Source organism: Cebidichthys violaceus, unplaced genomic scaffold (genome assembly GCF_023349555.1).
Source record: "Cebidichthys violaceus isolate CVI_PGR_0920_01 unplaced genomic scaffold, fCebVio1.0.p SCAF_16, whole genome shotgun sequence".
Classification (NCBI taxonomy): Eukaryota; Metazoa; Chordata; class Actinopteri; order Perciformes; family Stichaeidae; genus Cebidichthys; species Cebidichthys violaceus.
The window spans coordinates 11,490,106-11,502,007 of NW_027176329.1; the positions used below are offsets into that span (position 1 = coordinate 11,490,106).

The following is an 11,902-nucleotide window of genomic DNA, read 5'->3' on the forward strand; positions in this document are numbered from 1 at the left end:
ACATATAGGCACCTGACAAATTGTGAACCCACCCTTTATATCTCTTAGAAATCATTGTCATTATATATTGAATGCTGTTATTTTATTCAGTTTACATGATCTTTTTCATTCCTTCTGCTTTATTAATCATTGGCCTGGCTAAATAGATCATTTAAAATACTGTAAATTGCTATTAATAGATGACTGGATAAAATAAAAAAAGAATCGGTAATAACGTGAATATTTCTACCTTTTGCGTTATTAGACAGTGCATATGTTTATAATGACTCTTGTAACTGACTGTACAATATGTACTTTGTATCCACGCTGCTGATTGGAGAAACTGGAACCGGAAATGACGCCAACAGTGCCTTCATCACGTTAAATATAAAACCGGAACAAACAAAAGAAACCAAAGCAAAGCTCAGCAGCTCTTTTAGTGCTTAAAGTGTTGTGAAGTAATACAACATACAGTTTGTGTAAAACCGGGTAATTTAAAGGACACTGACGAGCGGACTTTTAGCTTTTTTGCACCGTCGCTTGGAAAAAGAGATAAAGATGGCAGCATAACATTAGCCAAACATCAAGATTTTATGTTTTTATTTAATTTTAAAGTTATCTATTTGATTTAGTAAACCCTTTTAGTGTTTATTTGAATTGTTTTGTGTTATAATGAAGGGCTCCCATTCTGCTTTTTTGAGCCGAAGAGGGAGGCGGTACAGCGGGGTGGCCGGGCTGCTGTATCCGCTGCTCGGTGCGTGTCTCTGGGCTTCGGTGGTCGGGTTCAAGCCGGTGGTCATAGTCCACGGTTTGTTCGACAGCTCAGGTGATTTTATACATTTACAGCGGTTTATCAACGAGGTGAGTGTCCGTAACAAAGAGACTGGTTCAATGTGGTTCTTTTGTCGGTACATGTTGTTTTTCAGGAGTTGACCTTATACAATGTATACTGCAGGCCTTACAGCTTATATCACATGTTCGCATATGGACCTGCGCCATGCAGCATGTACTGTGCCACATTAAGTCATATTTTATCATAATGGTAGAGTCACATGTCTTGTAAAGTAAATGGTTGTTTTTTTCTGCATTATTCCTGCAGCAACACCACAGGAGAGTGAGATATTAGTACCTTGTCATATGCAAGTGTTGATTGTAAAAAGAAATGCTATTTATATAATGTAGGGTCAATTTAATCTAGTATTCAAGAGTTGTAAATGTGTTATGTTGGTTAAACATAACCTGTTGTTTGCACTGTGTTGTTCTGTCATGTTCTCCATAATTTGTGTATGAAAAATTACCAAGAAATCATGAGCCAATCTGGACGTTTTGGTAGATTAAACCTGTGAGAATGAGTTGTCAGTGGTAATGCAGTTCAACATGCACAGTGAATTGTGCCCTGTCCTGCTTCTCTGCTTGAATCCTCCGAACCCTTCACACACCCCTTTGACAAAAACACACCGTTTAAGATTGTGTTAGGAATAACCAGATTGAGATGAGGAAGTGGTGAAAATTTTGTGGGGACTCCGGCAAGGTTGATGAGGCAAAAACCAAGATTAAGTTCCTCTTTTTTTTTTTACACCTAGAAAGCTGATGACTGAAAGCAGACTATTTCTGGAGGAAAAGAAAATAGAAAGCGGAAATTTAGACCTCGGTCTGTCTGTTTCGGTTGTTCTGCCTTCTTACCAAACAGACTTCTGATGAACAATCAATTTCTAAAGCACATCCTTGCTAAAAAAAACATGGTGGACTTTTGTTAGTACGGGGTGTTTGCTTTTCCCTGCTGCTGTTGCTTTTACCACTGAGGTTAGAGTTGTTTCTTGTTCATGTTTAATGCTTCATGCAACAATGAGATATTACTTGCACACAGTTCCTCCCCACAAGCCCTGTTTATGAATTGAAACCACCTCCTTCTTTCTCTTGCAGTCTCATCCTGGAACAAATGTTACAGTCATCGACTTGTTTGACAGAAGTGCCAGCCTGCAGCCCATGTGGAAGCAGGTGGAGGGATTCAAGGCAGCTATTTACCCAATAATGCAAAACGCAGAAGATGGGGTCCACTTTATCTGCTACTCTCAAGGTCTGAGTGCATTTGTGCAAGTGAAAAAGAGACATACATGTGGTATTTGCTTTAGATTATATAACAGTCTTGGTATGTATGTAATTCTTGGGATGACTGACCACAGTTGTGAATATTCTTTTATCTAAAAGGGTGGGGCTTTACCAGACTCTCTGTTTGTTTTATTCACTGGATAGATTTTTTTGTGAATTTGGGGATTTCAGCTTCAGTCAGGAGTTGGAAATTCCCAGCCTGCAGCTTGTAGCTTGATTGAATGATTAATCAGGTAGTTGATCGAAAGGAAATTAATTTGAAGCTATTTTAAGATTTGATTACTTGAGCAAATTCCTAGCAAAATGCCTCATTCCATTTTATGTTTTTATTTGTCTTATGTGATAGTTGCTTGAATATCTTTATGTTTTTGACTGTTGGTCAAAAAGGTAAAAAGACTGCCGAAAAATATTTTCTGCTGACATTTCAACAGGTGGGCTGGTTTGCAGAGGAATCCTCTCCACTCTCTCCGACCACAACGTCCAATCCTTCATCTCTCTGTCCTCGCCTCAGGCCGGCCAATATGGAGGTGGATTCAATTTCAAAGTCTGAACATGTGTTTATGTTGAAAGTACCTGTAATCAATATTTACTTAAGAACAATATATCAAACATTAAAACAGCGTGACAACGTGAAAGGGGTCGCCCGCCACATATTTGCCCATGAGTGTTGGTAGAGACTAAAACAGATCTAAAAGAAGAGTGAATATTAGTAACTGCTGGTTGTATGAATAAGCATCTGTTTGCTAACAAGCTCACCATATCAACTGAAAGGGTGGTGATACGTCAGCAGCTCGGTTCACAACTTGTTTCCACTGCGCCCAAGTGGCCTAAAAATTATGGGATGGACCGGTTTCACCCTCAAGCATGTTCCTCATCCTGCTCTTTGTCTCTTCAGACACAGACTACTTGAGGTACCTCTTCCCACAGTTTGTGAAGTCCAACCTCTTCCACCTCTGCTACACGTCAGTAGGTCAGAGGATCTCCATCTGCAACTACTGGAATGGTGAGAATTATTCATATTCCTTATCTTGTCAAACCTGAACATTGGATACTCCAGTGTGTTTTCCATCAGATTTGATCAGACTCAAAGACAGGAGATGTAGTATAAGAAAGCTTCATTAACAAGTATTTTCACATACTGGTTGTTTGTCCTCCAGACCCCCACCACAGAGACCTCTATGTGAACAGCAGTGACTATTTGGCTCTGCTCAACAGCGAAAGACCCAATCCAAACTCAACAGGTCAGCACATTCTTTGTGGGTGAAATGCATCCATAAGTTTAATGAATGTAGCAATCAGTGGGTGTTTGTCTTAATGATGCAACAGTGAGGTTGAACTCCAAAAATATCAATAGGTAGGAGGAAGTTGTTGTGCTTTTGTTATCATCTTGTTCTTAGAAAAACTGATTAATTTAATTGATTAACTGAGTTGTTTTTTAGTCATGTATGGTTCAAATAGAGGCGCAGCATTGCACACATGCAAAGAGACTATTTACAGTAAACACAATATACCAAGAAAACTCATCACAAGATAATTAAAGATACCAAGAGTACACATGCAGATGTCATTAATTACATGACTTTCTAGAACCAGCCAACAGTAATCAATTGTCCTTTATGTTTATAATTACAAAATAAAAACGTAAAGACTATTCAAGTCTTAACATTGTAATTACATTTGTTTATAACAAATGTATGATAAATTAATAACGTGAAGTTGATAAACTCAGCAATATGTGTTTCATTCAAAAAGGAGACTATAAATCCATTTGGGAAGAAAAATGCTTCCTGAAATTCATCCGGCATTATTGGAAATACATAACAGATGGACTACAATAAGATAAGATCAATAAGACTTTATTGATTTAAGTGGGGAAATTCACATGTCACAGCCAAACAGAGGCTGACTGAGAGGTAAGAAAACAAAAAACATATTTTAATGAAGTAAAGAAAAAACAAATATATTAATAAAATGAGGTCGGGCACTTTAAATAAAACCATATGCATACAATACAATACCTCACAGTCTTAAAACCTCTGGTCTAGAGTTAATAGCAGTGCTGTTCTACTGGGTTGCAATAGGTTATTACAGGCATTCCTAATAAAGTGTAATAAAGTAATGTACCCCTTTATCTCAGAGTGGAAGAAGAACTTCCTCAAAATCCAAAAGCTGGTTTTGATCGGAGGACCAGACGATGGAGTCATCACTCCCTGGCAGTCGAGGTGAGTTCATCCTCTGTCTTCAACATATTTATTGAATCTTTTTGTGCTTGTGGTCTTTTCATCTGACGTATGATTTCATGTAATGAAATAGAATATTTTACGATAATATTCACATTATTGGACATTTTCGAGGTTTGATAGTGAAAGTCGGGGTGTCATCCTGCTTGTTCAAATGCTTTAACATTTTTTTGACAAATACACTTGAGGCACACACTTACCTGAACCTGACCCTCGTGTTAAAAAGCCTCTGAAACACCAGAATTAATTAATTGAATCGGGTATTATTCCTGCGTAGTATTTCCTCTGCTACAGTTGAGTGAATACTTTTTCCAGTTCACATTGATTCAAACACAATGAGTTTTCTATTTAATACTCTTCTTCTTTTCCGGTGTCATATGATGCTTTTTACGCTCAGTTCACACATTATTCCGCTCTGCTAGAATTGCTTTTTTTGGCTGTGGCTGATCAGATGACTCTCATGTGATGCTCACACATTATAACACTTCTGTCTCTTTCCTGATTTTTAGTCAGTTTGGATTTTATGATGACAACGAGACTGTGGTTGAGATGCAGCATCAAGATGTGAGTGAAAATCACACAACAGACACACATATATACGTTACTGTGTTTAGTTTAATACAGTGCCCTCTGTGATCGTTACTTATACTTTCATATTATTTTGGATTGTTATCATCTATAGTTAGTTAGTTATTTTTTCACACAAGCACAGAACTTTTTACATATAATGTTACATTACAAACAAAGAACTTAATCTTCTGTCATAATTTGACAAATAAAATGTACCACCATCAGAAATGACAGACATTTAATTGAAAAGTGATGCCCTTAAATCATCATATAAAGAGCAATAAAAGATGCGAAAGACTTCCTCTTCAATCTCACCTAAATCACATAACAATCGAAAAATATTTCTCTTCAGTGAGATCCTTAAAACCTGCACATTTATGTAGCTAATGGTAATGTAATTGAGTGTAACTGTGCACTCAGAAATATTTTAGTTTAGGCTTTTATATAAGCCTCTGCAACGTAATATGTTCATGATTTAGTCTTGTGCCAAACACCAACAGACCATCTTTCCTTATACATCAGCAATACTTTGCCCTGAGCATCATTGTTGCCTGTTTTGCAAAATAGATTAACCATCCAAAATACTTTTTTACTTCACTAATGTCCCAGTAAAATATCTTTGTGGTGAACTGGAACATCTCACATTAATATCTGATGTTTGGAGGTTCCCATCCCAATGCAGCACATCATACTTGTATTGCCTTTGGATAATATGCCTTGTTTTAAAATGTAAAAAGGTTTAAAACTTTTAAGAAGAAGAACAGCCCTATTTTCTTTTTCTTCTTCCTGTTTCAGGTGTTTTTAAGAGATGTTTTCGGTCTGAAGACGCTGGCGGCTCGTGGAGATCTGATCATCTGTTCAGTTCCCGGCGTCGAACACGTGTTTTGGCACCAGAATGAGACGGTGTTCCACATGTGCATGGAGAAATGGCTGGTGTAGAGCAAAACTCTCACACTCACACAGATACACACACAGAGTTACACACCCTGCAGTTTTATAAGCTCTTAACTTCAACCATGTATGAAAGGCCCCTTTAAAGTACCCTCACAATCATTTGGGAGTGTACTCTTAAAGATGAAATCTAATTTCTCTGGATTACAGTTACTTGGTAATTATACTTTTAAGGTTTGTTTCTGTTGATACATTTTGTTTTTTATGTTATTCCTCGTAACTACTAGGTTACTTTAAAGGGAATAGTTTAATATTTTTGTATGTAAACTTATTTGCTTTCTTGCAGTGAATTAGATAGGACTGATGCCACTATCATGACTCTAGACTAAATATGTAGCTTCAACTAGCAGTAGGTTATCTTAGCTTAGTATTAAGACTGGTAACAAAGGGAAACAGATAGCCTGGCTCTGTCCAAAGCGAACAAAATCCACCTACCAGCACCTCTTAAGTTCACTAATTAACATGTTCTGTTACAACTGTACAAGCACTGAAGTGTAAAAGGAGGTTATGTGCTACAGTGCCGACAATTTCTTGGCTAGATGCAGATACGTAGTCTTATCGTCACAGTGAGGTTGTCAGGCAACCAGGGGAAACTCCAGAGAGATGCTGCTCGCAGCCAAGAAATAAAACCCCATAAACCACACATGTAAATTAAACAAACAGGATATAATGTGTTAATTGGTGTGCTTTAGAGATGCTGGTAGGCAGATTTTTTAACCTTTGGACAGAGCCAGGCTCGCTGTTTGCGAGTTTGTCTGTATACTAACTGCTGACTGTTCATATTTATTGTACGGACATTAAAGTGGTATTGATCTTCTTCTTCTCTAACTTTCGGCAAGGAACGAATGTGTATTTCGCAAAACTGCTCCTTTTAATTATTTATTTTAGGCCGTATTGCTGCTGTTGAACAAATCCAGCACATCTCTGTCTGTGTGCTGAAGATTTTTTCGCATAAAATAAGCACAAGGCACAAACATATATAAACTTGGTAAAGGTTTAACTATGTTTGAGTTAATACAGTCAGCAACAATATAGAAAATCATAAATTAATGGAGCAGTCCAGCAATTTAGTATTGCATTTCAGTAAAGTATCGGGACTAGTGAGAGAGAAAGAATTAATGAGGCTGAAGACAGAAGTCATTTTAGTGTTTTCACAGGCTGAGTAGGCTCTTTGTGACGGCTCTTCATGTGTAAAAATGTATGGAGTGTCCCTTTAATTTGCATGAAAGCGATGCCCACATACATACAGTATATATATATATATATATATATCCATGTGTGTGTCTGTGTGTGTTTGGTCACACATACCTCAAAACACCACACAACAGTGCCTGAGCGACGTTCTGTCATCTTGTCTTCATGTACAGACTCACTGCCCTGCTCATCGTATAATGATGCAGTAATTTACATCTTCTTATTCTTTCATTTTTAACCCAAGGTGGGTCATGTTTTCCTGTTCTTTTAGTGAGCACATCTGATCATGAATATCATGTTCATTATTATTTTCATGCAGTGCTTTGGAGCTTTAGTAGATTGAGCCTTAAAGTTTCCCCCTCATCCCTCAGTGTTTCATGTCTCATACCGAAGTGCTATGACACACTGTCTTTAGTGACGGTGCTAAAAAATAATGATATAGAGGAGTGGCCGGAGAGTGGCAGTGCTATATTAGTGTTTACTTGTCGACCAGACCATTGTACGTGACGCTCTTTACCTCCCCTCGCATTTAGATATCTCAGGCGTTTGAGCAACCTTCATGTTTTCTCCATTTGTTGGAAAAGGGATTAATTCTTCTCTTGCATTTTGTTGGATGTTTATGTACTTTATAGATGTTTCTCAAACGAAGAAAAGGAATGGAAATATCTTTTGTGTGATAAAACAAGAAGTGAATGTCTATTTTATTTAGTAAAAATGTTTGCATTGCACATGGTTTAACCAGAATAAAAATTTAAAAAAGGGAAATGGGATGATTTTAACTGTTTTAAAGTTGTAGATTATTTCGATATTGTTGCATCCTTTGTTTAATGTGTACTTGTACAATTAATTAACCTAACTGCATAAACTGTGGATTTAAGGGATATCCTCTCTCTGTTCAGTTTTCTTACCATGAAAACAGTAAATGTAGTTATGGACAATTTTCTAAAAACTCAAACATCAACTACTATTTTGACTCCTACATTTTCTACAGTCTCTGGTTTGCATATGAAAATGTGTCACATGTTGTCTATTCCTCAATAAAAGACAGTTTTAAACATATTTTTGTGTTAGTATTTATTGCAAGGGATAGTTCTTGAATAACCATGTTTGGGAGCACTCTACCACCTCATAACAATTAAACAAACTAGCTTATTATGATGGATAAATAAACTGGAAGTATAGCTATAGGTAGCAAGAAACATCAGAACTAAATTTAAGAAGATGATTAGTTGTTCTGTATAGTTCAATTAGCCTTTCACTTGTTTTAGTTTTATATGCCACTTTTTTTCAACATACTCACTACGTTATCCTCTTAAAACAAAGTTTTTCCTAATAAATATACTGTACGTGAGACTTGACTGAGTTTTATTTGTCTTATTCATTTATATTACGTTTTTGGTATGTTTGGATTAATGTTTATTTGTTACAGAACATATTAAATGTAACCTTGCAGTATAGCTACTAAGTAAATCATGCATTCCTTTTTGTTACAGTGCACACAGACAGAATTATAAGAAAAAAAGATAAAAGAATAGAAAAGTAATTTCAAGAACATGAAAACAAATAAACTAAAGCAAAATCTTCATCAGTGTAATTCACATTGTAAGCATTTTTCTTCGCTCAGGCTACACACTTCTACCAGAGCCATTCTAAAAGAAAGGACTACAATTCCCTACATGCACAACGTCCCGGAAGAACCCAACCATCTCACCGGATATCTGCACGCGGCGCCTCGAAAAGGCCCTTTTCCGTCTCAGAGAAGTGTGGTACACAACGGCAGACACAAGTGAGTGAAAAATTAAGCGTTTGCTCGTTTCATTTGTCCTGAAAAAGATTACTCTCGGATATTTAGAATCAGCACTGGCTTCTGTTGTCCGACAGATTGGGACAGAACATCTGAGTTTGCCGAAATGCTGTTTTATTTCCACTAAGAGTTTCCCAACGAGCACAACGGCGCCGAGCGTTAGCATGTGGCTAGCTTGCTAGCACATGTGGATGCGGCATGTTAATCAGCGACCCCGATAGATCTCGAACTTAGTGCTTTATTTCACTAAATGTAGCAAAAGTATACATACTAGTGTTACGTTATTAATGAAGAATACACTACATCTGTATACGAATGTAAAATGTCACAATTATTCGCGGTAGCATGTTGGCTGACAGCTAACGTTACGGTAACTTTGGAGGAGCAGGCTTCAGCTCGGGCCCTGCTGCGAAAGTGGCCGTTTCCACCCATGTTCTGGCATTGCATTTGATCATAAGTGATCTTTCGCAAAGAGAAATGTAAACCATGGTGTCTATGTGACGTCGGTTAGGTTTACGACAACTGGCAGAACGTTGCAATGTAGCTCTCAATCTCAATTAGTGTAGTTAATTGTTACGTCTTAATGCTATTATATTTTCCGATGTTAAATATTTCGTTACATTCAAATTGATTCAGAACTGATGCAATGTGTGGCAATCATTGTCTTTCAGAAAAGGTACATGTATGAGGAGGAACTGATGTACATAGTAGGCTGTGTTGGTGTGATGTGCTCTGTGTCCGTGGCTTGAATTGACCACTTCTTCTTTTTTTTTTGTAATCCTCAGTGACTGAGTGGGAGACCGCCCCAGCCGTGGCTGAGTCCCCGGAGATCAAACTTTTCGGCAAGTGGAGCACTGACGATGTCCAGATCAATGACATCTCTCTGCAGGTAAGCCGCAAGTGCAGTTTCTAGAATGTCCTTGGTATATTTCTATACATACTTTCCATGTTCCTTTTATTACTGAAAGCTGTTTTATATTTCTTCGCTCAATTGTATTACTTGAATTAAGCGAGGCTAGAGTCTCGCGTGGACACTGACCCGTTGACCTGGTGTGCTAGAGTGCTCGCAGAGTAAATGTCTTTGCTTATTCATTGGCTGTAGTCTGTTGTGACCCAGTCAATCACCAACTCAGACACACTAACTCTTCATACATACTGTACTTCATTACTGCATTAACCATGTTTAACTTGCCCCTTGTGCACAACAGGATTACATTGCTGTGAAAGAGAAGTACGCCAAGTACCTGCCACACTCTGGAGGACGTTATGCCGCCAAGCGTTTCCGTAAGGCCCAGTGCCCCATTGTGGAGCGTCTGACCAACTCCATGATGATGCACGGCCGCAATAACGGCAAGAAGCTGATGACCGTGCGCATCGTCAAGCACGCCTTCGAGATCATCCACCTGCTGACTGGAGAGGTATGTACCACTAATAATCACAAAATTGTCACTCTTGTTCAGTGTGTGCAGCATGATTAAGGCAGATATCTGGAAGGCCTCAATTAAATATAAGCTACAGGAAAGGGGGAACTGTTATACATGATTAACAATTCCAACTGATCCTATGGCACAAGTTTTCATAGTTTGTATTTGAGTCAGTCTGTTACACGGGGAAACAAAATTCAATTTTGAAAGAAGCAGATTATTTTTAAGTCCAGACAGAGTTAAGCCGATGCCCGTGTGGAGTAAACTCAGATTTTGTGCTAATTGAGAAGACATTTGTCCCATTTCTGGTGCCCATTACAGACTTTATTGTTGAGTAGATGTCATTGTTTGTACGGACATCAGATATACAGTAGAGCCCAGAGCACTACTTAAAGATATTACTGCAAAAACACAGCACTGAGCAGATTACCAGAACTTTGCCAGGTTTCAGTTTGTATCCTGTGCTGCCATGGATAACTTTCTTGATGTTGCCACTGGTTTTGCTTTAATAGGAATTTCTTACTAGTATTACAATTTTTGTTCCCAGAACCCCCTCCAGGTCTTGGTGAACGCCATCATCAACAGTGGACCCCGTGAGGACTCCACTCGTATCGGTCGTGCTGGTACCGTCAGGAGGCAGGCTGTGGATGTGTCACCCCTCCGCAGAGTCAACCAGGTAACCACAATAATCGACATTAAAAACAGTTTGTTCTATTAAAAGTCTGGAGGTAATCTTTCATTCAGTATGAAGCATTACAACAAAACCATCTTACCCCAGACCAGACTAACGGTGTTGTGCTTTCACATGTCTTCCAAATTAGCTGTAAATTACATTAGTGAACATTGGAAATGATTTAGACTGCCTTTCACTTTATTAGAGATAGTTATAAATGTAAAAAATATATGGGAGGTTACAGTTAATTTATTTTACAATTTCTGCAACAGCAATAAAGTGTTTCTCACCAATGAAAGCTGCTTTATTCTCATTAGCTGTAATAGTTGTTTGTATTTCATGTAATAAGCGAGGCTAGAGTCACGCCTGGATATCTCCCATTATCCTGGCGTGCTAGAGTGCTCGTAGAGGAAATGTCTTTGCTTATTCATTGGCTGTAGTCTGTTGTGACCCAGTCAATCACCAACTCAGATACATTACACTTCTGGTGGTCGGTGTTTATTCCACCAAAGTGAATCTTTCAGTCACTAATGTGCTGCTCTCTCGTCTTGTAGGCCATATGGCTGCTGTGCACAGGAGCAAGAGAAGCTGCTTTCAGGAACATCAAGACCATCGCTGAGTGCCTGGCTGATGAGCTGATCAACGCCGCAAAGGTAACGGAATCAGAATGGTCACGCTATAAGTGGACTGTTGCAGATAACTCAATACCTGTTGGTGGACATTAAACATAACCTATAATCCTGGTCTTCGTTTACATTTTTCTGAGTATGTTGAATGATGTATATGTTAACTGCTGATTCTCCTAATTTCAGGGTTCATCTAACTCTTATGCCATCAAGAAGAAGGACGAGTTGGAGAGAGTTGCTAAGTCCAACCGTTAAAATCTTTGCTTTCTAACAAAACAAATAAATTTGAAGACATTTCTTGAGGTTTTGAGTCCTTATTTTTTCTTCACACA

The 11,902-nt window shown here is 38.2% G+C and overlaps 2 protein-coding genes and 2 non-coding genes across 4 annotated transcripts; all 4 read left to right on the forward strand.

The window, feature by feature from the left end:
* Window positions 1-295: 295 nt before the first annotated feature.
* On the forward strand, window positions 296-8,102 carry ppt2b (palmitoyl-protein thioesterase 2b). Its single transcript, XM_068711252.1, has 8 exons — window positions 296-840; window positions 1,903-2,056; window positions 2,520-2,615; window positions 2,984-3,091; window positions 3,246-3,329; window positions 4,226-4,310; window positions 4,838-4,892; window positions 5,694-8,102. Exons 1-8 carry the CDS (start codon window positions 652-654, stop codon window positions 5,835-5,837), a joined length of 915 nt encoding a protein of 304 aa, XP_068567353.1. The 5' UTR covers window positions 296-651; the 3' UTR covers window positions 5,838-8,102.
* Window positions 8,103-8,748: 646 nt separating this feature from the next.
* Window positions 8,749-11,867, forward strand: rps5 (ribosomal protein S5). Its single transcript, XM_068711255.1, has 6 exons — window positions 8,749-8,829; window positions 9,633-9,736; window positions 10,056-10,265; window positions 10,819-10,947; window positions 11,499-11,597; window positions 11,757-11,867. Coding segments are annotated over exons 1-6 (612 nt in total). The 5' UTR covers window positions 8,749-8,828; the 3' UTR covers window positions 11,826-11,867.
* On the forward strand, window positions 9,856-9,988 carry LOC137873310 (small nucleolar RNA SNORA3/SNORA45 family). Its single transcript, XR_011103162.1, has one exon. It is a non-coding gene; the product is annotated as a small nucleolar RNA SNORA3/SNORA45 family (small nucleolar RNA).
* Window positions 11,292-11,423, forward strand: LOC137873309 (small nucleolar RNA SNORA3/SNORA45 family). The gene has a single exon (XR_011103161.1). It is a non-coding gene; the product is annotated as a small nucleolar RNA SNORA3/SNORA45 family (small nucleolar RNA).
* Window positions 11,868-11,902: the final 35 nt, after the last annotated feature.

Coding starts and splice junctions, on each gene's coding strand:
- rps5 (XM_068711255.1), top strand. Junction 10,948..11,498: donor CCCTCCGCAGAGTCAACCAG/GTAACCACAATA, acceptor CTCGTCTTGTAG/GCCATATGGCTGCTGTGCAC. Junction 11,598..11,756: donor AGCTGATCAACGCCGCAAAG/GTAACGGAATCA, acceptor TCCTAATTTCAG/GGTTCATCTAACTCTTATGC.
- ppt2b (XM_068711252.1), top strand. CDS start 652: ATGAAGGGCTCCCATTCTGCTTTTTTGAGCCGAAGAGGGAGGCGGTAC. Junction 841..1,902: donor TACAGCGGTTTATCAACGAG/GTGAGTGTCCGT, acceptor TTTCTCTTGCAG/TCTCATCCTGGAACAAATGT. Junction 4,893..5,693: donor TTGAGATGCAGCATCAAGAT/GTGAGTGAAAAT, acceptor TTCCTGTTTCAG/GTGTTTTTAAGAGATGTTTT.